General features: G+C 44.9%; 1 protein-coding gene across 5 annotated transcripts in view; it reads right to left on the bottom strand.

Annotated features, from left to right (window-relative positions):
* Positions 1–319: 319 nt before the first annotated feature.
* The window catches only part of CUL2 (cullin 2), a 148,004-nt gene continuing 122,578 nt past the window's right edge, over positions 320–25,745 (bottom strand). For 4 of the 5 annotated variants that reach the window (XM_088462695.1, XM_088462694.1, XM_088462696.1 and 1 more), the window contains exons 20-22: positions 18,598–18,660; positions 17,686–17,802; positions 320–4,114 (exon numbers count right to left, since the gene is read on the bottom strand). In XM_088462695.1, the coding sequence (XP_088318821.1) occupies positions 3,983–4,114; positions 17,686–17,802; positions 18,598–18,660 (312 nt within the window). In that variant the 3' untranslated portion in view covers positions 320–3,982. The remainder of the gene's footprint in view (positions 4,115–17,685; positions 17,803–18,597; positions 18,661–25,745) is intronic. The other variant, XM_088462698.1, reaches the window with a different exon arrangement.

The following is a 25,745-nucleotide window of genomic DNA, read 5'->3' on the forward strand; positions in this document are numbered from 1 at the left end:
TCACTTGATAGCAATGTTCTTTAACACCTCATTGCAAGAGGGTTTCCTGCAAGAGTGAATAGGGACAGCAATGATCAGAGGAGAGGTTGCAGCAGGGGACATAGCACTTTCTCTATTTAGAATAATATGACCTCTGTAAACACGTTCTTTAATTGAAGCAATAGTGATGATCAGAGCATTTGAATAAACTGTAATCTTATATTTAAAGATCAACCCATTGCAGAAGAAACAATCCATAACCATATAAATGTATGTTCAGAATCACATTTTGTACATCTGTACATTAACTTTATTTATTTAAATAAAGGATATTGCTGTTTCTATCCTCGCAATTAAAGGTGCAGTTTTTCATGACAATCTGGCCAAACAATATTCTCTATACAGCGTAAAATGCCAATATATTTTAGGGAGCACTTCAATATACTGTAAGTGTATACACCTATATTGTATATATTTTCTAAAGACCACTAAAACCCAATATTCATGGTCTTCAGAAAGAATGTACTAAAAACAGTCACAAATACATGTAAACTTTCACACTATTAACATTTATTATGCACTCAGGCAAATGCTATTGTTCTCTGTTATCAGCAAATTCAGAATGAATTAATATTTACTGCAATGGGACTATTAAGTAGTCACCTCCCACACCACCTTTATCAGATACACATTTATATCAAATACCTTTTAACGAGGAGAATGTGACACTTTTACATATATACAGTATCTTTCCACTTAACATAATTAGCATTAGCATATCTACTAATAACCCTTTTATATTGCCACCTTGTACTTAGATCTCCTATAGTACTTTTGAATGATAAAACACAGCCTGGGTTTAGACTGCTCAGGATAAGCAGTGGTCACTTAGAACGCACATGAAATCAGTAGCTTTGCACCATGTCTGACACAATCCACAACACTAGCAAGTGTAATAACTCATCACATGTACAGTTGCTAATCCCTACCTGAATGGGTAACATTCCCTAGCAGTGGCTGAACAGGAAATACCTGTAATTCCCATGGTGTGCCAGTCACTGTTCCGTAAGTGAGTATCATTACTACTTTCATCATGAAGGACCTTTTAAATGCGTCATGTTGGAAGGACTTTTCCCCAGATCCCCACTGATTTCCTCTGGCATTTAGTGACACTAAGAACGTTGATACCACTGACTGATTTTGTTGCTTGTCGCTGTAATATTTTGTAAGGTAGTGATGAAAACTGTACCCGCAATGATCCCTACAGACATTTTATCATCAGACGGCATGTGGTTCTGTATATTTAAATATATTTTTGTAATTTTGTTAGCTATGCTTATTGGTTGGCTATTACTCCTAGGTCAATCTCCCTTATTCAGAATAGCATAATTTAAAGAATCCTTCAGTTCTGCTGCCGGATTGTATCTCTTCATCGGCCACAAAGCAGCCTAAACATTATCTGCACAGTTATATTTGCAGAAAGGGAACATATTGAGTTGAGTGTGCAGTCGGCAAACAATAAAACCACACTTTCATTTCCTGCTACAGAATAAAAGGAGGTGGCACCAGAGGACCTTTGTGTTTCACGAACACCCGTATGCTACATTGGTAGGGGCTGAGCCACAGGTCAATAAAACCACTCCCCCCAATGTAGGACCATAAAGGTTTAAGTGATGAGTCCACATCTGCACACACCATCAGTTTCTACCTCAACTAGACAATCATATCATGCTTTTTTTCCAGGTAGCGGTATCAATTGGTTAGATTCACTTCCTAGCAGAGTGTATCCTAGCAGAGTGTATCCAAAAGGAAACAGCAACTATATGACTGGTCTCAGTGGTCAGAGTTGTCCCCAGTGCCTTTTTTACCTTGAGCACACCATCCAATTTACATAAGAGTACGCTGGGGCCAGCCAGTAGAGGGCGCCGTGAGCAACAGAAAAGCGCACTGCACTGAGCCACCCTTCACCGGAAGGAAGATCCCAGCTGCCCCCCAGCTGAGCCCACCCTGCACTGGAATCCAGGCAAGCATTGCAGACTCACAGCCTCCCCCACTCCTACCCGAAGCTCGCCAAACAATAAGATGCTGGGTATGGAGGTGGGGCGCGATGGGTGCAGAAAATCTCCAGTGACAGAGTTTGATCCACCCCCAACCCCGGCTACATCATAATGCCTTTCAGAACACTGGTGGTGAATGTACATATACACTGTGTGGCCAAGTTATTATTACCACCTGGTTAGTACTTTGTTGGGCCACCTTTTGCACTTAATACAGCTTGAATTCTTCTAGGCATGTATTCTGTTGGTATGTTTCACGGAGAATATTAGCCCAAATGAGATGAACTACAAGTCCAGGACGTTGCCTTCGCCAGCCTGAAGAGTCGTGATGATACTAGGAGGATTCATACTTTCATGCGGTTGTCTCCATTCCCAACCTGTCATTTGCATGGTGTAATTGAAAATGTGGTTCATCAGACCACATGACCCGTTTATAGTCATTCACTGTCCAATTCCTGTGTTCCTGAGCAAACTGGAGGAATTTCACCCTGTTTGCAGCAGATAGCAATGGCGCAGTCCTTCTGTTTCTATTACCCTTACAATGTAATGTGCAGCATACTGTTCATTGAGAGGCCATTTGAATTGGTCCCTGATTCAGATTATCCATAATTTGATGCACTGTTGCCCGTCTGTGGGACTGAACAAGTACGCCCAATCTCCGATCCTCACGAGCCGTTTAGGACCACAGGCCTTGTGCTTAGACCCAGTTTTTTGTCTGCAGGTCCACTCTGTATACACTTTTACAGCTGCTGCTCTCTAACAATTCACCAGTGCGGCCTTTGCTTGCTCCACTGCTGCAAGCACCAACAGTCATTACACGTTGAAAGTCCATCAGACCTTGTCGTTTAGTCATTATTTCATGAGTGATACACTTCATTAGTCTCTACATACCTTCACCTTTCTGTTCTTATACAGGACATCCTACATCAGCATTATCTATGGAATAGCTACTGTGCCTTAAATCACCCGGCGGTCATAATAAAATTGGCCAATATCTTTACACATACAGCCCCAGGCTGAGCCGTATTGTTGACACCTGCTGTTCCATAAGATGGACTTAACATTCAGAATGTGTAAACCAACTACACTTGCTTAGCACTCATGGTAGGTTTCATTCCAGATCTAAGCACCACAGCTTGGACTGCTAATAAAAGGACATTGATCACTATTACCATGGGCTTGGCAAGGCACAATGATAATTCCCTGGGATCTTGACAGCTCCTGAATGCTACTTGTCTGTCAAGTGTTCAGGAAATAAGCAGGGTTTGCAATATTCTTTTAAAAATAAGAGGCTATTAAAACTATAAATTGTGAAACGAAGGTTATTCTGTGTTTTCGCACCAGATCATATGCTAGTCGCAGGACATTGATCCAGTTCTCATTCTAGACGCCCTCAGAGAAATATCTTCATGTTTCTTCGTACATTTCTTTATTTTTTTTAATCTGACAAGCAGCAATATCATGTTTGTCATTTTGTACATTTTAAAGTAGATACAATTATTAGGTGTTTTTTTTAATATTACAATATTTAGTTTTCACTTTAGGTCCTTTAAGATATATTAAAAAAAAAACAAAAAAACAAAAAACCACATCATCAACTGCAAACGTGATGAGGAAGGGGAGAAAAAGTAGTTACCCAACCAAAAAAAAAAAAAAAAAAACCAATAAAAAAAACAAACAAAATTTTTTTTTCCACATTCCAGAAATACTTCACTCAATCCTTTTAGTAGCGTTGTAAGAAATGTTACAAGGGCATGAGCTTGAAATATTTATAGGCATTTTCTCTGGACGCTTATGACGTGGCACAGGTAATGTTGTAAACAGCAGAAAAACAGGGACTGCCGCGTGACCAAATATGGAGGCAAAAGACCTGCTTCTTCCGACAAGAACACACCAAACAGTGACGGCGATGAATTCCTTTTACACACGTCAACGTGATGACCGCATCACGCTACGTAACTGTATTCATCAGCTGAGGCCTGGCTGCGCTCTATATACTGCTTGTCTATGAGAACCTCAATGCACTTCTTGATCATACTGATGCTCGGGTTAAACCGAGCTCTGGACTGGCTGATCACCTGTGAGGAGACAAAAGAAACAACATAACATTCAATGTAACACTAAGATTTCAGAATAAAAGGAAAAAGTAAATTACAGCTTCAGAGAGAAAGAAGTTTGTGTGTAACAAACAGGTCTATTGATCCATTACACAAAAGTCTGACTCTCACTGTCCAGGCATAAACGGATTATGAGAATAAAGAGATTTAGTTTGTTACACAGGGCAGAGCTGCAGCACGGAGCAGCTGTAAGCCTCATACACGTGTAGTTATTCCATGGTGTGTTCACAGCAAAGCACCAGCAAACAGACAGGGACTGGGTTCCCAGCATGTTGTAGTGAACACACCTTCAGTATACATCATGTTTATATAGGTGAAGAGCAATTGGATCCATGCACAAGACCCTTAATAGTGCTCTGCGGCTTTCTAATACATGTAAAATAACTACTACCAACAGCACAATTCACACAATCTATAGTATAAGTGATATTGAGAAATGTATGTTACAGAAAAATGTGGGATTTACTTCATAAGAGTCAATTGAAGAATATATCAAACTGAATGAGAGAAGCATTATGGGAAAGCAAGTATGCCATACCACAATGCTACAGCATCAGGTACAAATGTAGGTAGCTAAAGTGGATGACACCGGCCATTCATCCCATCTGTTTGGGCAGCTGGATCACTTTCAGTATCACGGAGGCCAGTTAATGTGGACGAAATAGGATTGCACAAATAGTCCAATGCGGTTATTTTCTGACCTTATTTACCAACATGCCAGATAATGGCAGTTGTTATGGTAGTTACGTACTGCAATACAATCCAATTGTCCGGTATCAGCTGCATAACTTGCACTAGACAGATAAGACATATTGCAGATTGGAAGCTACAGGCTCCACCTTTGAGCAATGTTAGTAAATACGTTAGTACACAAACAATTACATAAATGGACAGGTCACTGCCTCCAACAAGATTAGAATATATCTCCTGACAAGCACTGTGCTTCTGTTAGTACACTGATCATCTCATTGACTACAATTTGTTAGATCATGGCAATTGGACAAGCAGTAGATAAAAAATGACAAATAGAATGGTGCCCTGATGCTAGGCCAGTGTTGGCTAACCTTGACACTCCAGCTGTTGTGGAACTATATATCCCAGCATGCCCTGCCACAGTTTTAGCATGCCCTAATAGCAAAACTGTAGCAGTGCATGCTGGGTAATGTAGTTCCATAACAGCTGGAGTGTCAAGGTTAGCCAACACTGTGCTAGGCAAAGGTTTACAACCACATGACTAAACACAGACCAGCAACACCCCACTTGTGTTAACATCCTGTGAAACACACAATGCAAGCTTGAACATGCAAAATTAATGCAGCAATTATTTCCACATATTCTATGATCAAATGTACTATGACATATGCATGCACACTGCATAGGGTACAACATCAGCCCGAATAAGTAACCACTAATCTCATAGGTAATATATTATTGGTCTTACAGAAACCCATAGATAAACAGAAACAACAGGTCATTTTATCAATATTATTGAGATACTTTCAATATGATCTGGAAAAAGTTTCTAAGATCCATTTAAAGAATCACTAATGTTTCACAATCAAATGGTAAGAAATTATCTGCTTCACATGAACAGATTTATAACACAACATAACTAAATAATGTGGTTCGCTGAAACCCTCCTCCTGCTAAGGAAAAACTGGGATGTAGTCAGCATATGCCGACGATCTAAATACCGGCGCCGAAACCATAACAGCAGTCGGGATCCCGGCTCCACAATACCGACCGTCGGCATCCCAAAAGGTAAGTATCAGGGGTTAGGGGGAGGATTAGACATTAGGGAGGGGGGTGGTTTAGGCACTAAGGGGGGAGTGGGTTAGGTTTAGGCAACAGGGGGGGGGGTTAGGCACCAGGTAGGGAGGGTTAGAGTAGGGAGAGGGGGAGGATTAGCATACTTACCAACAAGTGTCGGTATGTAAGCCCTGTCAGGATCCCGGTGTCATGGATTCTGACCGCCGGGTTCCCGACTGCCGGCAAGCCATATCCAACCTGGGAAAAACTATTACTGGGGGGATACCATCTACCATAGTCCTGGCAAGTATATTTATGTACCAATCCTTTAGAAGGTCAGTTACATCTGTACCACTTTGCAGGGTTAGACACTGATTGGAAGTGCTTTGCCAGTTGTGAACACACCTTGGGTAAATACACGTGTAAACTGCCTAAAACTCTGTGCTGCCGCTCTAAACTGGATGTCACACCTAAAAAGTCAACAAAAGTAAGTAAGATTTTTTCCCCCATTAATATTATCTTTTATTTATAAGGTGCCCCAAAATGTACATAAAACAAACATACACTATATTTAAACTTAATCAGGGTAATCGGTCTTAAATACAGGACACAAAAGGAATGCCATAGCAAAAGTGCAAATTGTCAATATCCCACCAGATAGGGGAAGACAGATAACAGGGGAAAGGGTCGGGGTAACTCATGTGACAAGTGGGAATTAATTCAGTACTCAGGGAACCTGTACCCGACAAGTGGGCGAGGGTAGCTGATGGGGAGAAGGAGAAAGGGAGCAGAGCACTGGTGGCGTAAAGTGTGCTAGTTAAAAACAAAAGGGTGGGGTAAGAGCTTACATACTAAGGCAGTGCTTCTCAAACTCGGTCCTCAGGACCCCACACAGTTCACGTTTTCCAGATCACCCAGCAGGTGCACAGGTGTAGTCATTACTCACTGACACATTTTAAAAGATCCACATGTGGAGCTAATTATTTCACTAGTGATTCTGTGATGGGACCTGGAAAACATGCACTATTTGAGGTCCTGAGGACAGAGTTTGAGAACCTATGTACTAAGGGAAAGGGAGGAATAGTTGGAAGATGAACTGGGAAAGATAAATAATAGGGGTTGTAGAAATATCGATTTAAGAGGAGGGCTGTAGTGCTTTATTAAAAAGGTATGTTTTAAGGGTGTGTTTAAAACTGGAAAGGCAGGAAGAAAGTCTTATTGGGTGAGGCAGTGAGTTCCAAAGGATGGGGTCACCTCTAGAGAAGTCTTGTAGGTGAACGTGTGAAGAAGTGACCAGGGAGGAGGAAAGGCATTTGCTAGAGAAGTAGCAAAGAGGGCGGGAGGGAGTGTGGACAGAGATGAAGCCAGAGATGTAGGGGAGGAGAGAGTGGTTAAAGGGCGAGGAGTTTGAACTGGAATCGGAGAGGGATGGGGAGCCAGGGAAGCATGTTGTAGAACGGGAGAGGAAAAAGATGAGCAGCAGCATTAAGTATAGGAGGGAGGCCAGAGAGAAGGTGGTCGCAGTAGCAAGCGGGAAATTATAAAAGCATGAATGAGTTTTGGGGGCATCTGGGGTAAGGAAGGGCCGGACTCTTGCGATGTTCTGGAGGTTGAACAGGCAGAATTGAGAGATGGCCTTAATGTGGGGAGTGAAGAAGAGTGGATGACACCTAGGCAGCAGGCTTGGGGGACAGAAGATATGGTGATTATATCAACAGAGAGAAAGGGGTAGAAGAAGAGGGACCATGGAAGGTGGAAAAACAATAAGTTTGGTCTTGGCCAAGTTAAGCTGCAGGAAAAGCTGGGACATACAGGACGACATGGCAGACAGACAGTTGGAGACGCGAGCATGGATAGAGGGAAGAGGGGTAGATTTGCGCATAATCAGCATATAGATGGTATTGAAGGCAGAAGGGGCTGATGAGGAGATGCAGTTTATAAAAGTCAGAATGCTGATGCCGGAATCCCAACACCATTTCAGAATCCCAGCGCCAGCATCCCGACGGCAAGTACTGGGGTTAGGGGGAGGGTTAGGGTTAGGCACTATAGGGAGGGTTAGGTTGCGGAGGGGAGGTTAGGTTTAGGCTGGGGGGTGGGAGAGTTGGGTTTAGGCTGTAGGAGTGAGGGTTAGGATACTTACCTGCAGGTGTTGGTATCCTAACCCTGTCAGGATGCCAGCGTTTGGATTCTGACCACTGCTGGGATCCTGAGCGCCGGCATCCCATATCCAACCCCTGATGAGATATCCAAGGGAGATGGTGTAGAGGGAAAATAGAAGGGGGCAGAGGAGCAGACCCTTGAAGCAGTGCGATAGGTAGAGAAAGTGATGGGGAAGTAAAGGTAGACCCAGAGACAGAAAATGAGCAGTTTGTGAGTTGGGACTTCAACCATGAAAGGGCAGTGTAGCAGAGGCCATGGATAGCATTATAATACAATTATCTAGATTAAATTAGTGATGCCTGCAATTTTACCCTGTACAGTCAAAACTACATGAGCCAAAAAGCCTGCAAATGCTCACTGTCTAGGACAGGGATGGGGAACCTATTTTCTGCCGAGGGCCATTTTGATCTATATAAAATTATCAGCGGGCCTGGTGCAGACCACGCCCCCTCCGTGTGACGTCACATTGGATGGGGCCCCAATCGCCTGTGATTACAGCAATGCCCAGAGCATCCTGAGGATGCTCCGGGAAGCTGTAAGGGCAGCGCTGTGACCGTCTGAAGCATCCTAAGGACTCTCCAGGCGGCACTTCTGCATAGATTCTGGCTGCAGGGTGCCACTCTAGGCACCCTGCTAGCCAGATGAGGCTAGCAGAAAAAAATCTCAGAGGGCCAGACCAAACGATCCCAGGGTCCTTATACGGCCCCTGGGCCCGAGGTTCCCCATCCCTGGTTTAGGAGGATTAAGCATGAGGTCTGCAGGGATAAGCAGCCCTGTGCTGTACAGGAACAATAGATTATACAGCTATATTACATCAATGTATAGATCACTGATGGGGGTGGGAGTCTCTAAATAGTATAAAAGCTCCCTTTTAGGGAATAATTATACAGTTTCTTAAGTAAATCGATATACAGATTAATAACCATATTGTAAGAAATAATTGTTTAATTAAAAATCAGCTCCTGGAACTCACAAAACAGTCACGGAACAAATGTGATTAACTTACATACAACACACTGGTCCATGCAAAGCTGGGACTTTTTATTATTATCGTTTATTTATATAGAGCCACAAGTGTTCCGCAGCGCCTTACATAGTACATAAACAAATTAGTCACCGGTGACTTACAATACAGTGGTGCAGGACAAGGACATGGATTGCTACATTAGCGACCATAACACCCAAATAGCAACAGCATAAGCACCCAAGTGTTAGGTGACCTTGTGGGGAGTAAGGAGTAGATGAAAATAAAGTAAAGAGAAGCACAATGAAGTATAGCTATATAAGCTGACAGATAATGATCTACAATACTGGTACTTGTCGTTACAAGTGTATTTATTAATATTGTATGTAATGTGGTAATATTTCAGTGTAATTAGAGCATATTTGAATGCCAAAGCATTTTCCCTAGCAAAATAAAACATTTTATGCATAAATAATAGCAAAGACCAATCATAACATATGGCAGATGATGGGATTGGGGCTGGATGGATTGTCTATGAATATGTTTAGTAGGGGCTATGGAAACACAGTTAATATTTGATGAAGGAGATGCTTTGTTTAGTGTTTTAGATTGAGTTATGTAACTCAGAACAACATGCAATGTGACAGATGGATGGGCAATCACTAACAGGAACAATGGCATCTCACAGTGACCTATAGGTAAGTAATGAAGGCTTCCATGTCACAGTTTTCCCAGGAACGATGCCCCCCCCCCCCCCCCCTGCAATCTTTATTTTTCCAATATTCAAACCTAGAGGCAAATTTAACAGGGCAAGTCTGAATACATCCCTAGGACTGATTATACATATTTCTTATTCAGAAGTAGTATAGCAGGGGCATTATGGCATGAGCAAACTCCCAATAACACGGGGGCCCCATAAATTACCTCCCCACCACCTTTGTGAAGAACTTTGCGTTAGAATATGGCAAGGTAAAATTGAGTATTAGCAGTAAAGGCATAAACTTTGTAATAATCTTTATTTCATGGTATAAAAAGGGGCATTTTCCCTTCAGTTTTGTCTTCATCAAGTGAAATGCATGCTCAATCGGATTCAGGTCAGGGGATTGACTTGGCCATTGCATAACATTCCACATTTTAGCCTTAAAAAACTCTTTGGTTGCTTTTGAAGTATGCTTCGGGTCATTGTCCATCTGCACTGTGAAGCGCCGTCCAATGAGTTCTGAAGCATTTGACTGAATATGAGCATATAATATTGCCTGAAACACTTCAGAATTCATTCACCTGACGGTATAACTACTTGTTATTCCCACCTACAAGACTACTCTTGTGACCAAACCACGTCTGATCAGCGTCCCATACTGGAGAATAAGTAGCATCTTAGGGGGTAGGCAACGTGTGGTACTTCAGCTGTTGTGGTACTACATGTCCCAGCATACCTGCCACAGCCTTACGGTCTATAATTCTACAGCAGCTGGAGTGCTGCAAATTGCCAACCCATCATAACTGATGTTGATAGGACAGAAAAGCAAAAGATGGTGACGCCTGATATTTACAGTGGTTTTTAGGTCTGGTTTTTTGAAAGGTATATAACCATAATTTATTATAGTGCTGAAATCCAGACATTCCAATTCCTGAGGCAGGGTATATGTGCTCCAGAGACCCTTCCCTCTGTAAAAGCAGCAGGGTAGGGATGGGAAAAAGGCTTCTCAATAGAATTAAATTGGGTCAGCACAAGTTTAATCAATGTTTATATTGCACATTAATACATCAAGCCTTAAAACCGGCCACACATTTGAATTTGTATTGTAGTCAGTGCCAGGGAGCAGCTACCAAATGTTCTGATGCGATCACAATGCTGCAGCAACCACAAGAATCGACAACTAAGAAAACACCACCTGCCTCTATTACATTAGATCTAATTTCAATTCAATGTACACATCCGCCAATAGATTGTACAAATGCGTATTACAAACGGCTGTATTTATTAAAGCAAAACTGGCAAATTCAAACCCAACAGGCTTCTAATCATCATCTTTTATTTTTTTTTATAAATGGAAAATATATAATACCGCCAGATTAAACCTGGAGTTTCAGACACTGAAGGAACACACACTGGAAACCGTGCCAAATTGAGGCGGTTGTGACAGTCAAAATAGGCAACTGCCGGCAGTTTGAACCATCTTCCCTGTCAAGCTGAGAGAACAAACCTCCCCCTCCCTTTCACCGCAGTGCCCCAATATAACTTTAAAATAAAATATGTGCCTACGATATTTGAAAAATGTACTAGTGTGTACCCCTATATATTTGTAAGAAATATTATATGCCTCCTACATCTCTACAATTATTATGTGCCTCATATATTTAGAATGTTACTACAAATATATAGGGTGGCACAATTATCACATACCTTTGGGTCCACAGAAGTTACCTTGGGGTATGTGGTTGGAGTGATCCAGGCACCAAACAGTTAAAAGCTATAGCTCGCAGGATGCACTGCTCCCATATACAACCCACCCCTGGCTACAGGCATTTAGTTTGTTACCAAGTCCAAAGCAAGAGAAGGAAAGATGAGAAGGACAATTGTACCTCAGAAACACTCTCTCTAGGAAGCGGGAATATACAAAAGAAAAGATTACCCAATAACACCAGGTGCGTTATGGTGGGTGTCCTGTGGACCCTATAGACCCCGAAGAAAGAGTTAACAAAGGTATGTTATACCATAATGCTTAATTTCACAGACGGTGTAATGGCTAGCATTACTGCCTCACAGCACTGAGGTCATGGGATAGATTCCCACCACGGCCCTACCTGTGCGGAGTTTGTATATTCTCCCTGTGCTTGCGTGGATTTCTTCCGGGTACTCCGGTTTCCTCCCACACTCCAAAAATATAGTGGTAGGTTAATTGGCTCCCAACACAAATTAACCCTAGTGTGTGTATGTGTGTGCATGTGATAGGGAATATAGATTGTAAGCTCCACTGGGTGATGTGAATGGCCAAATATTCTCTCTGTAAAGCGCTGCGGAATATGTGTGCGCTATATAAATGACTGGTAATAAATAAATAATTTCTTCTTCAGGGTCCATAGGGTCCCCAGAAGTTACCTTGGGGATGTCCCAGAGCAGTTCCCTTAAGGGTGGGGACACTCCTGTTTAGTAGAAAGGAGAATCCGACGCCCAAAGGAAGCATCCTGAGAGGCAATTGCATCAAATTTGTAAGATTTGACAACAGTGTGGACGGAAGATCACGTGGCTGCCCAGGAAAAGTCTCCTGTCCATAAAGCAAGCACTGGAGAGATCCTAAACACTCCAGGATCATATCTTTTATGTTTACACCACTGAAAATACGAGTGCCAAACTCTGTAATAAATGCAGGCCGGAGAAGGTTACCGCGCCCCAAGCATCGTCTGAATTACAGAATTGGAAAAACCCTTGGCTCTCGAGATGGAAGTTTCAAGAGCCACGCCGTCAAAGACAGATGAGGAAGGTCCGGATACAGGCAGGGACCCTGTGTTAACAGATCCGGCCTTAGAGGCAGAGGCCACGGAGTGTCTATGGAGAGACTCTGAAAGTCGGTGAACCAATGGCGTCTGGGCCAAGCAGGGGCTATCAGTATTACTGTTCCGCCCTCCTGCTTGAATTTCCTGATGACCCTTGGGAATAGGGAAAACAGAGGAAACAGGTATGCTAGCTTGAAGTTCCAATTCACTGCTAGAGAGTGTCCACAAATTCGGCTGCGGGATCCCTGGTTCTGGAACCGTACTTGGGGACCCTGTGGTTGTGGCCTGAGGCCATGAGGTCTACCTCTGGTAGTCCCCACCTGTCCACATGGCTCTGAAATACTTGTGGATGAAGAGCCCACCTTGGCATGTATATCCTCCGATTTAGGAAGTCTGCTTCCCAATTTAGGACTCCTAGTATGAACATTGCAGAGATTGCTGGAAGATGACATAGACCAGAATGTTTGATTCTTCTGCCATGGCAGCGTAACTTCGCGTGCCTCCCTAATGGTTGAGGTAGGCTACTGCGGTGGCATTGTCGGACTGTACCTGGACAGGCCTGCCCTTCAGTACATCTTGTGCCTGAACGAGTCCTCTGAACACTGCATGTAGTTCCAGGACGTTTATGGACATGAGACTTTCCCTGGTCGTCCATCTTCCCTGAAATGTGTGCCGACCTGTCACTGCTCCCCATCCGCGGAGGCTGGCATCGGTAGTGAGGAGCACCCAATCTGCAATGCAGAATGGGCGGCCCCCGTTCAGACGAAACGTCTGCAACCACCATGGGTGGGACAGTCACAGTCCTGGAGAAAGTGTCTTTGACTTTATTGAGTGGTACTCCCCATTCCAGCGGGAGAATATTAGTAGTTGCAGTGGTCTGGAGTGGAACTGAGCATATTCCACTATATCGAAGGTGGACACCATGGATCCCAGAACCTGCATCGCTGAGTGAATAGACACAGACTGGTTGTGGAGAAACCTGCGAATCTGCAACTGACAATCTTGTCTTCTGGCAGATATATCCTCTGCACCAGCAAGCGTGCACCTAATGCACCATCTGTTGTACTGGAAGAAGCAACTACTTCATCCAATTTATGATCCAGCCGTGTCTGTGTAGACAGACAATTGTCAATCTGAGATGATGCTGCAACATCTGTGGAGATTGTGCCAATATTACGAGATTGTCCAGGTATGGCAGTATTCTGACTCCCTGGTGCTTGAGGCAGGCCGTCATTACTGCCAATATCTTGGTAAACACACCGAGGGGCTGTTGACAAACCAAAAGGCAGTGCCTGAAATTGGATGTTTCTGCAAAACCGCAGAAACCGTTGGTGGGATGGTGTAAGTGGCACATGCAGATATTCATTTGCTTTCCAGTTCCTTAATCATAAGGCTCTGCGAGCCACAACCGAGGCAGCTGAAGCCTTAGGAGGACAGAATACCGGCATCCAGTGCTGCCTCTCCTAGATAGGAGGCAGCCTCCTTAATATAGGAGATAATTGTCAGCTGTTATCTGGAAGCCTCTGGAAGAGTATTTTCAAGTGCCTTTGTCCATTCCTCAATGGCCTTAGAAACCCAGGCTGTAGCCATGGCCAGGCAGGTAACAGCTCCTGACAGAGAAAATACCACCTTGATACAGGCTTCAAGTCTCCGATCTGTTGAATCCCTAAGGGAGGATGCAGATGGTATGGGCAATGTGGCGCTCCTGACCAGATGTGCCACATGCGCGTCTAGCGCACTCGTCTGGTGGGAGGGGGTACAAGGCTGTAACCTTCTTTGTAACATGGAATAGTCTATCTGGAGAACTCCATACTTCTCCCATAAGTTCAGAGATGTGCTCAGATTTGGGAAATTCAGCTTTTACCACTTTCTGGCGTTTAAACACTGGAGCCTTTCTTTGTTCTGGCTCCTCATTATCTATGTTTAGCACAGCTTTGACCGCCCTAATCAAGGAGGGGACACACACTATTGGAAATTGGTCCTCCTCTCCTGAGAGACTTGAGAGGAGCAGTGTTTATCCTCACACTCATCAGTAGATGCACCAGAGTTTACAGGCTGGACGGAGTGATAGGAAGAAGCTGACCGCCTTCTGGTTTTAGGATGTATCGGCCTAGCTGCTTGCAGCGCTTGCTGAAATGCAGCAGGGGACAAAGTCATACTCTGACCTGAGTGGGCAGAAATGTCCATCCAGGATGGATGCATAGGGGGCATAAACATAGTAGGTTGTAGCTGCTGATGGTACCCCATAGGAAGGGCCGGCCTAGGAGCAGATAACCGGTCTACAACCTGTGCCATGATCTGGGAAAAGGAAGCCCAAGTGGGTTCCTGCCTAGGAGCTGGTATATTTGACTGATGTGGTGACTCCTTATAACAGTTACCACATAATCCATTCTGCATGAAATCCTGAGGGGATAACCCCGCTTTACAGGCCATGCATGACACCAGCGCAGGGGCTTCAGCCACCTGCTTTTCAGTTTCCGTAGACATAACAATATCCCTAATGTTATGCAAAGTAATACACAATGTGACAATGTTTCACACCCACAGGACTTATGAGGAGAAACAGCAGTGATAGCTATAACTGACAGTCATTCAGGAATAAAAAGGCAGCATAACACAGCAGATTTCACAAGTCATATGCAATGCAAATAAATATGTAAAATATATATATGCAATAAGCTCTTAGTCAACTACGAACAGCACACAAGGCTAAGTAGGATATGGAGCTCTGTATAACCTGGCCACCTAAGGAGAGGTATACAGGGAGACTGACCAAACCTCCTGAGATTGCAGCACCAAGAGCACCATAGTGGTCTCTGGCCGTCTCATATACAGGGAGGCTGGGTCGGGCAACCCAGACGCGGGAAACCTCGCCTCTGGACCAGCGTCTGGGTCGGGGGGAGGGGCCGCCGTGGAGAGCGTACCTCCCCTCTGCTCTCTGTATCCACCGGGCACACTGACATCATGGCCACCGCCGTTATCACCCCCGGCTGTCAGGATCCCTCATGTCCTGGTGGTCTAGTGGGGGAGGCAGTTCACCTGGCTTTTTACTACAGCGTCCCCTGGCAGGTCTCCCAGTCGTCAGGGGCCGCGGGCAAGCACCTTACCTGCATCCCCGATGTTTCCGGTTGCAGTCCCGGGATCAGCGTCACTCTGCTGACCCCCATCGAAATCACCAGTTCCTGCACTGATGTTGCGGCGCCGTCGGGGGTGGACGGAGCAGCAGCACGGGCGTCCACCCGGACGCCTAGTGCTGCTTACTCACAATATTAAAAAACAAACAAACAAAAAAATAAACAACTTGCTTGGGACTGCTAAGGTAGTCCCCTATTCAGTACGGTGTACTCCTGTGCACCAAACAAACTAAATGCCTGTAACAAAGGGCGGGGTATATATGGTGGAGGACCCAGTGCATCCTGGGAGTTAAAGCTTTTAACTGTTTGGTGCCTGGATCACTCCAACCACATACCCCAAGGTAACTTCTGTGGACCCTATGGACACCGAAGAATAAATATAGGGTGGCACATAATTATCACAAACATAGGGAGCACATATAACTACATTGGCTGTAAAGAAAAGCAGATAGTACTGTAACACGTGCTACACATCACCGGCAATTTAAATTTTACTCTTCAAACCCGTTGGATAATAAAACCGGTGGCTTGGAGGGTTTCAAACCCACCTAAAAAACTTGCACATTGGTAAATTTGCCACATGGACTTTGGAGCAACTGACAGGTGAAAAATAACTGAATAAATGTAATAATGGGAGCAACAACCATTTGAAAATGATGTGGAAAATTCTGTCTTCTAGAACACAGACAAATGATAAATGGTCTGTGCATGAACATCAGGTCATTGCCCTATTTGTTACTCTATCAAAGCCGTTCAGCTTCCATGTACAGAAAATCGATTGCGGGCCAGTTGGGAAAGACATTTCCATACAAAATCACAGATTTTTTAAAATACTCTATTAACCAAAGAGTATACGAAGCATGTTCACTACATTGCCTGTGATATATATTCCTTTTCGGGACGTAGTCAGCAGACCAGCGGACAGGATGCCGCCGGTCTGAATCCCGACACTGGAAGTCCGACATAGGCGTCGAAATACCGACGCCTATCCTATATCGACGTCAAAAACCAGACAGATATCAGCCCGAACCAGATAAGTCTGGGTCGTCTTAGCTGTCATCTATGGGCTGTGGGGAGGGTTAGGTTTAGGTAGCATAGCGGGGTTGGCTTTAGGTTTTGAGGGGGGAGACTCAGGTTTGGGCACTAACGGGGAGGGTTCGGCTACAAGAAGGGAGGGTTAGGGAAAGAAGGAGGGAGGGTAAGTATACTTATCCGACTCCTGTCGGGATGCCGCTGTCGGTATTTTGACATGAGGCATCCCGACAGCCAGCATTACATACAGACTCCTTACTTTACATGTAATTCTTCACATACCTCTTTTTTAACACTTCTCCTACAGTTAGAATCCACATTTATCAGCCTTTGATCAAAACCTATACCTGCCACATGTTCATTATATATGTTCTCTATAATGCTGGCCACAGGCTGCTACTAGTCTGACATCGCAGTGCCTGGCACAGAATCAACCAAACTGACCAATTATCAGAAACCGATAGAAATGATTAGGCTGTTGCCAGATGATTTAATCATTTCATGTGGAAGGATTAACACAAGCCAAACTTAGTACTCATTATTGCTTTAGAGAACATGTAAAGGAACTAAGTAGTGTCACAGGATAGGATTCTAATGAGTTAGAATAGGAGAACCAAGTATGACATTCAATTATACCTCTGATTAAAGACAGCCTCTTGATCTGATCACATAACTGCACGTAACAGTGAAGAGACTTGTCTTCTAATAACTGAAGTGGAAAACATTGTTATAATTATCCCTGTCCGGGTTATCAAACAGGCAATGAGCAGTTTTATCTGCAGCAATTTTTCTTGTGAATTTGGACTGATATTAAGGAGTCACCAAACTTGGGAACATCCCCCCAACCATCCAATGTTCCCCTACTGTAGGACTTCGGAGACGGTCCCTCTCCTACCACATGGAAAAATTCAACTGTCTGCAACCAAAGTAAGGGAGACATGCTCTAGAACAGTACACGTCAGTATATACAGACACGTATAGAAAGGACTCCTTACCTCCTGTATCAGTGCATTATGTCGCAGCACTTTGCGTGCCTTCATGATACGCACAATAGCAGCTTGAAGGTACATTTTTCTGTCTTCATCTACAGCACTTCGGGTCTGTTCCACTTCCTGAGGATGGAAACAAGCCCGAATGCAGGAGTTAAACAGACTGGTCACTGTATGTATGTATATATTTATTAATCTTATACCACACACTGAAAAATAATTTCATGACCCCCGCTGTGCTGTACTGATTTGTATAGTCTTACACACAACGTACACATCTAACAAACTGGGTCAGCCATTACTAAAGCACCTCACACGGGGACTAAACCCAATGATGTGAAATACAGATTAATGTAACATACTTCTCGAATATGGGCACTTGCTTTGACTTCTCATTCATGTTTTCTTGTTGTACATGCATTTGTTCTGTATACCACTCATAACAGGTCACAAAAAGCCACCATTCAACTTGTACCACAATACAGATACATATATGGCCAACTCTGCAGATTGCCATTCAGTTTCATTACACCTACAACAAGGATTACAAATGCATTTTCTACATAAAAGCAAACTGATAAAAAGGTCTCAATGAATGATCACATTTTATGACTATAGAGCAATCCTTGCATTACACGAGCCCCTACACTGCCAAAGTCCTGGTGCTACATAACACACATGTCCAAGGGCTACACAGTCACAGACCTGGTTATACATTCTTACCCCCCGGGGGCTACACACTTAGCAGATGTAAGAATCCGCCTCAGAATACCCTGAACACTGAGACAGTATAATATATTCTGTAATGGGCTGCTATTTATGATGTTCTTTTCCCTTTTATACAGTTAGTTATCAGTCACCTTTCAATATAGTATATAATACTATTATTTTCAATATAAAGAATACAAAGTGACCTACCAGAGAGAAGCTCCATTCTCCTCTCCAAAGCATAGACTCGTCAGCACACGTGCTTTGTGCCCCCTTGATGAGACGAAAGAAATTGAGAAGGAACAACTCCGACCCATGACCCCCTGAAACCCATTTACCACTGGACAGGCCTACAGAATAACATGTCCTGTTTCCTTACAGGCTGGGACAATAATGTTACACAATTAACAAGGATATATACATATATATTTATAAAAATATATAAAAAAGGTTATAAAGGAGGGAAAGCTATAGTATACTTTAAGATTGGAACAGTTCTTTGTCTTATGTTTTTTGGCTGTTAGTGATGACAATTAAAAATAAAAAAAGACAACAACCAGAGGATTATATTAATATGCTCCTGCACAAATGAGACTGCAATTGTATATCTGCTCTACCTACTGAACTTAGTACCAGTGGCTCATTCACCACTTTCATTCATATATTATATACGATTATAAAGCCAAATGAGATGTAGTGTTCAGAGAGTTTTTTTTTTTTTTTGTTCATCATTTTGTTCCCTGCATTGAAAACCGCCTCTTCTTCATTGCTTGATACGAACAAGCAGATTTGCGGAAAATCAAGGTTAAAGGGCCAGATTAAATTAACCGCGTGCTATTTGGTCAGCCAGGGCTATTCAATTACAGCCCATGATAAGCCCACAGCCGAGAGGGAGGCTCGGACAGATTCCGCGGTCAATGCCCTTATTGCGGGTGCCACAAACTAGTTATCTCATAGCTCCGGGTACTTATCCCAGAACCTATGGGTTGACGTGCATTAGTCGCAATTTTACCGCATGAGGAAATGGGGTTGTAAACAAATTTTACTTTGACGTCTGAGGCTACCACCCTTGCTCTCACTCTGTAAATTACAACTGTTAATTGAATTCGGTCCTAAGATGTAAGCACTACCTGGTCGCAATGGAAAAGACGACTCCACACAGGTGCCGTAAAATGTGGCTATTAATAACTGATGTGGCTGTGTTTACTTGAAAATCACCTGCATTCAGTGAAAATAGTTATGTTGACTTTGGCTCATTTGTAAATTCTTTCAAATGCAGTCGTATGAAGTTTTTTATCTAATATCTGCCAAATGCATGATCATAAAAAAATATATATAATTATATTATATATTACACATACATCACAAGTTATTTTTTAAAAGGTCTTCACGAGATCTTGCTACTGTATTTACACCAGATTCCAAGATGTGGATGTATTGCACTTATGCTTTCACGCAACAAAAGAGTTACTGAAATGCATTGCAGGAGAACAGGTCACCCGAGCAGGGGTCATAGGCCAGAGCTTCCAAAGAGCAAAATAATATGTATGTGCACCAGAGTCAGCTTTAACTTTGGAGAAGGAGGATATGACTTAACTACTTCACATCCTGTACATTAAAACACAAAGCAATGCATAGGTAATGGGAGAAAGTATATGGCTGCGCCATTGCATCTAAGGAACAGGATATCTTTATAGATGAAAGTAAATGTTTGCACACCATAAGCAGCCCTATCCCTCTATAGACCACCAGAGAGCACTAACTGGTAAAGTAAAAATCCTTTTATATATCATTTCAAATACCAAATCTTAATCTGAACCATCAGAAATGCAGGCTCTGTGCCAACTACTCCATCAGGATAGAAATGGAATATACTTAATGCCCAGGTCGCTATCTACCCAACACAGGGCCTGATTCAGAGATGCCGCAATACTGAGGTTTACGCAGTTGAGCGATTATTGGTGGTCTGTGTCCGCGTTGGGTCTCACAAAATGCTTCCAGCACCTGAGCTCCTGTGGCCATTCTGAAGGACCATAGGGTTAATCAGAAGTCTCGATCTGCGACCGAGCTGCCTCTTTGATTTGCAAAGCTGCCAGTTGGCGTCTCAATACAAATCCCAGCGGCTGCGACATTTACATATTTTTGAACAGCCACTGCGTACAACTTTGCAGCATTACATCTCTGAATCAGAGAATTCCTGGTTTAACTACTGTGGGAGGGGCCAAGTAGCTTGCATGTTTAAAATCATCCCATTTAAAATCATATTTAAAATCATCACACTTCATGAAGTGTGCAAAGTTTGCAACCAGTGGCGTAACCCTATACTTGGAGCCCAGGACAAGATGAAAAACTGAAGCCTCCCCCTCCCCCTCTCATGTGGGCGTGGCCACTGAAAAATGGGGGCGTGTCAACATGACACCATTGTTTCTCGTCACTCTGGGAACATTCCTTTCCATCCCATATGCACCTTAATGCCCCCAGTAGTAGCGCCCCTCAAGCAATGTCCCCAGTAGCAGTGCCCCTCAAGCAATGTCCCCAGTAGCAGTAACCCTCAAGCAATGGTACCAGTAGCAGTGCCCCTAAAGCAATGTCCCCAGTAGCAATGCTCCCAGTAGCGTAGCCCCTTATGCAATGCCCCCTGTAGTTGTGTCCCTTATGCAATTTCCCCTGTTGTAATGCCCCTTATGCAGTGCACTAAGTAGTTCCCCTAATACAGTGCCCCCAGTAGTGTCCCTTCTGCAGTTCCCAATATATAGTGCCCCTTATATAGTGCCCAATATATAGTGCCCCCAGTAGTATTGCCTTTTACACATAAAACATGCAGAAACACACAGAGACAAAAGGATACTTACTGGAATACCCACTCCTGCGCCCGCCGCTCCGTCTTGCTCGGCACTATGGGAGAAAAGTCATGACGTGCTCTGGACTTCGGCCTGTGGCGCCCCTCCCCCTCCGCCAGGTCCAACAGCGCCCAGGGCACATGCCCTGCTTGACACCCCCCCACACCCCCGTTACGCCACTGTTTACAACTGATATTTATATACTTATGTGAAGGGAGAATAAGAAAAACTCCACAGACTTCAACCATTCATTAAATGTATATCATAATTATCCATAAGAAGACAATCTCATGGATGTCCTCTTAATTATGGAGAAACGCTATTTCTAGTAAGAAAGGCAGCAATTGCATTTTAGCAAATTTTCTACCACCACCTCCTGTGAAGAGGAACTACGCTCACAGTAAAGGACTCTTTCCTGCCGATGTGTCCTCACACACCTAATGTCAATACGTCATATGGCGCAAGATTCCTAGCACAACTGAGCCGCTAAGAGTAGAGTACTGTCTTTTTCTGTAAATTCTGCATCTTAGTCACATCGCAGACACCGCTGATCACCAAGTGTACTAGAGACGCTGGGCTGAGACTTTAACTGTACAGAAATAAGTTTTACACACGTACAAAGTCGCAGATGAGCACAATGGAACTTGGCGTGGGAAAAAGCCATGGCTGCTATATCATAACACTTATTATACAGATTCAGACTCATTCACACAGAGATGTACAAACGTCGCACATCAGATCAGTGGCGTAACTAGGGTATTTGGAGCCCAGGGCAAATTTGATAAGGGAGCCCCCCCCAACATCCCGATATGTGCGCGCACCGAAGGCATGCGCGGGAAAAAATGGCCGTGGCCACTTAAAAATGGGGCGTGTCACACCCCTTTAGTTTCACGCTGAACATTCCTATCCATATGCACCTTAACCCCAGTAGTACCCCTTATACAGTACCCCCAGTATGCTGTTGTGGTCCCTCTTATGCAGGCCCATAGTAGTGGTCCCCCTTATACAGCCCCCAATTAGTTCCCCTTACTCAGTGCCCCCAGTAGTGGTCCCCCCAAATGCAGTGCCCCCAGTAGCAGTCCTCACAATGCAGTGTACCCAGTAGTGGTATCCCCTTATGCAGTGCCCTTTATATAGTGCCCCCAGTAGTAGTCCCCCCCCCTATGCAGTGCCCTTTATATAGTGCCCCCAGCAGTAGTCCCCCCCCATGCAGGTTTCCCAGTAGTGGTCCCCCTTATGCAGGCACCCAGTAGTGATCTCCCCTATCTAGTGCCCCCTGTAGTGGTGCCCGCAGTGCCCCTAGCAGTAAGCCCCTTGTATAGTGCCCCCAGCAGTAGTCCCCCCCCCCCTCCCATGCAGTGCCCCCAGTAGTGACCCCCCCTATCCAGTGGTCCCTGTAGTGGTCCTTCCTGTTATTGCCCCCAGTTGTGGTCCCCCCAGTGCAGTGCTCCTAGTAGTAGGCCCCTTTTATAATGCCCCCAGTAGTAGTCAAAAGTAGTGGTCCCCAGTTGAGGTTCCCCCTCCCGATTAAGTGCCCCCTGTAATAGCCCCCCCCCCCTTCCCCCAGTAGAGGTCCGCCCAATAATGGTGCCCCCAGTAATGCCCCCCCCCCAGTAGAGGTCCTCCTAATAATGGTGCCCCCAGTAATAGCCCCCCCAGTAGAGGTCCTCCTAATAATGGTGCCCCCAGTAATAGCCCCCCCAGTAGAGGTCCTCCCAATAATGGTGCCCCCAGTAATAGCCACCTCCCAGTAGAGGTCCTCCTAATAATGGTGCCCCCAGTAGTAGCCACCACCCCCCGTTGTGCCCCCACCCCAGTAGAGGTCCCTCCAGTGGTAGCCACCCCCGTTGTGCTGACAGGTTTTTAAAAATATATATATAAAAACATACTTACCTGAATCCACGCTGCTGCTCCTCCAGTCCGCGCCGCCACTCCCGCCGCCGCCCGCCAGTCCTCCCGGGCTGGCGCGCTCAGCATAATGGGATAGACGTCATGACGTCTGTCCCATTACCCACTGCAGGAGCCGGACGGAAGTCCGGCTCTTGCAGTGTGTGCTGCAGCAGTCAGAGTTTATCTGACTCTCATTGGCTGCTGTTTAACACACGCATCGCCGCCAGCGATGCGTGTGTTATGCACGGCCTGAGCCCGCCTCCTGGCGCTATTGGGCAAGCGCTCAGGGGGAGGGAACGGGCTCAGGTGTGCAGCACAGGACCGGCGCTGGAAGCCTATCACCGGTCCTGTGTAAATGTGTAGCGCTGACCGCACTCATTGCGGTCGGCACTACACTGGTGGCTAACTAGGGCGGGCCGGATGGCGCTCCCCCGCGCCGCTAGTCCCACGGCGCCCAGGGCAAGCACCCCGCTCGCCCTGCCCTAGTTACGCAACTGCATCAGATTGATCAGTGTAATCTAGCAGAGTAGTTGGTCATTTTTAGTTATTTAAAATATGTGTATAAGATGGTCAGGGTGCAACGGTCGGAATACCGACAGCTCCATCCCAACAGTCAGAATCCTGACAGATTTCTGTAAGTATTATAACCCTTAACCCAACCCTCCTGTCCCGCAGTCTAATGGTGCGTACAGAGGGTCAGATAAGCTGTCACATTTTAACGATAACTATCCTAACTATATTGTAAAAATCTGACAGCTTCTGGCCCCTGCAAACGACCAAATGATGGTCGATATGCGGCCACGTATAGCCGTTATCGACCATCGTTCGTAGTCCATGCAAGCAGGCATACCTGCTCAATATCGACCAGGTTAGCCTGTTTACTATAGCGACCTCGTTATAGTCGTAGGTGCCAACATGCATGTGTTGGATGTTCGATATCTGATCGTCCTGCATGTGTTGAATGATCGTTAACGATTGTTATCTGATCGCCCCGCGGTATGACTGTATACTCATATTTGAGGTTATGCGACTTTTCCACAAAAAGTGAACAGGAAGAAATGCATGAAAAAGTGGGGAAACCATCCTGGACCCCAAAAAAGTGACAACTGAGCTAGCGGGACCATACAGAAGGCACATCATTTACACGTCACCATACCTGTCCCACCTCATTTACACGTCACCATCCCTGTCCCACCTTATTTACACGTCACCATCCCTGTCCCACATCATTTACACGTCACCATACCTGTCCCACATCATATACTCCTTCACATACCTGTCCCACACATCATATGCAGCTCCACATACCTGTCCCACACATCATATGCAGCTCCACATACCTGTCCCACACATCATATGCAGCTCCACATACCTGTCCCACATCATATACTCCTCCACATACCTGTCCCACATCATATACTCCTCCACATACCTGTCCCACACATCATATGCAGCTCCACATACCTGTCCCACATCATATACTCCTCCACATACCTGTCCCACATCATATACTCCTCCACATACCTGTCCCACACATCATATGCAGCTCCACATACCTGTCCCACATCATATACACCTCCAAATACCTGTCCCACATCATATACTCCTCCACATACCTGTCCCACATCATATACACCACCACATACCTGTCCCACATCATATACACCACCACATACCTGTCCCACATCATATACTCCTCCACATACCTGTCCCACATCATATACTCCTCCACATCCCTGTCCCACATCAGTTAAGCCATTATTGTGCTGTTAAGAGAAATTCACCTGAACACTGACATATCTTTTTTGGCCAAATTATGCTATTTAAACCCCTCGATGTGCAGGTTTATTAATCGGGAAAAGTGTAGCAGAGGTTCTGACATTTGTACCTTAAATTAAAAATGTTCCCTACCTTTTCACCTGCTCATGGGGGTGCACACAAAAAACAAATGTGAATTTCCTCTGAAAAATCAATTTGAGTTTAGAATTGGATTGCAAATGAAATTTGCAGGCCGATTTCGCTGTGAGAACGGCTTGCAGGGCCCGTTTCGCACCGAACTGCATTGAAACCAAGGAAGTTGTACAAAGTGCACCTGTAGTCAGGCCCGGCGACAGGGGAGTACAAGGGGACACTTATACCCAAACCCAATATTCTGAGGGGTCCGACTCCTCAGGAATCTCAGGAGCCCAGCTCAAGTGTCCCCCTTGCTACACACATCCACCTGGCACAGGCAGACACAGGGACACAGTCGGTGCAGTGTGCGTGACATCGCGCCGCTGAATCAGAGAGGAGCCGCTGGCCGGGTCTGACAGCCAACCGCCAGAAAGAGAAACAAAGGCAGCGCAGCAGGTAAGTGTTAGCCTGGGCCGGGCTGGGCTTGAGAGTCACGGGGCGGGTGGTGGGAAGCTGCAGATGAAGGGGGGAGGAGTGACAGACAGCGGCTGGGGAAGAGGGTGGAGGGGGGTCATGGAGAGGGGGAGGCGTTTGACAGGAGCTGGTGAGAGGGGTGCGTGTGACAGATGCAGGAGCTGGGGAAGAGAGTGGGTGTGACAGACACAAGAATTGTGTAAGAGGTGTGAGTGTTACTGACACAGGGGCTGGGAAAGAAAGTGGGTGTGACAGACACAG

Source organism: Taudactylus pleione, unplaced genomic scaffold, assembly GCF_031769625.1.
Source record: "Taudactylus pleione unplaced genomic scaffold, aTauple2 ptg000053l, whole genome shotgun sequence".
Taxonomy (NCBI): Eukaryota; Metazoa; Chordata; class Amphibia; order Anura; family Myobatrachidae; genus Taudactylus; species Taudactylus pleione.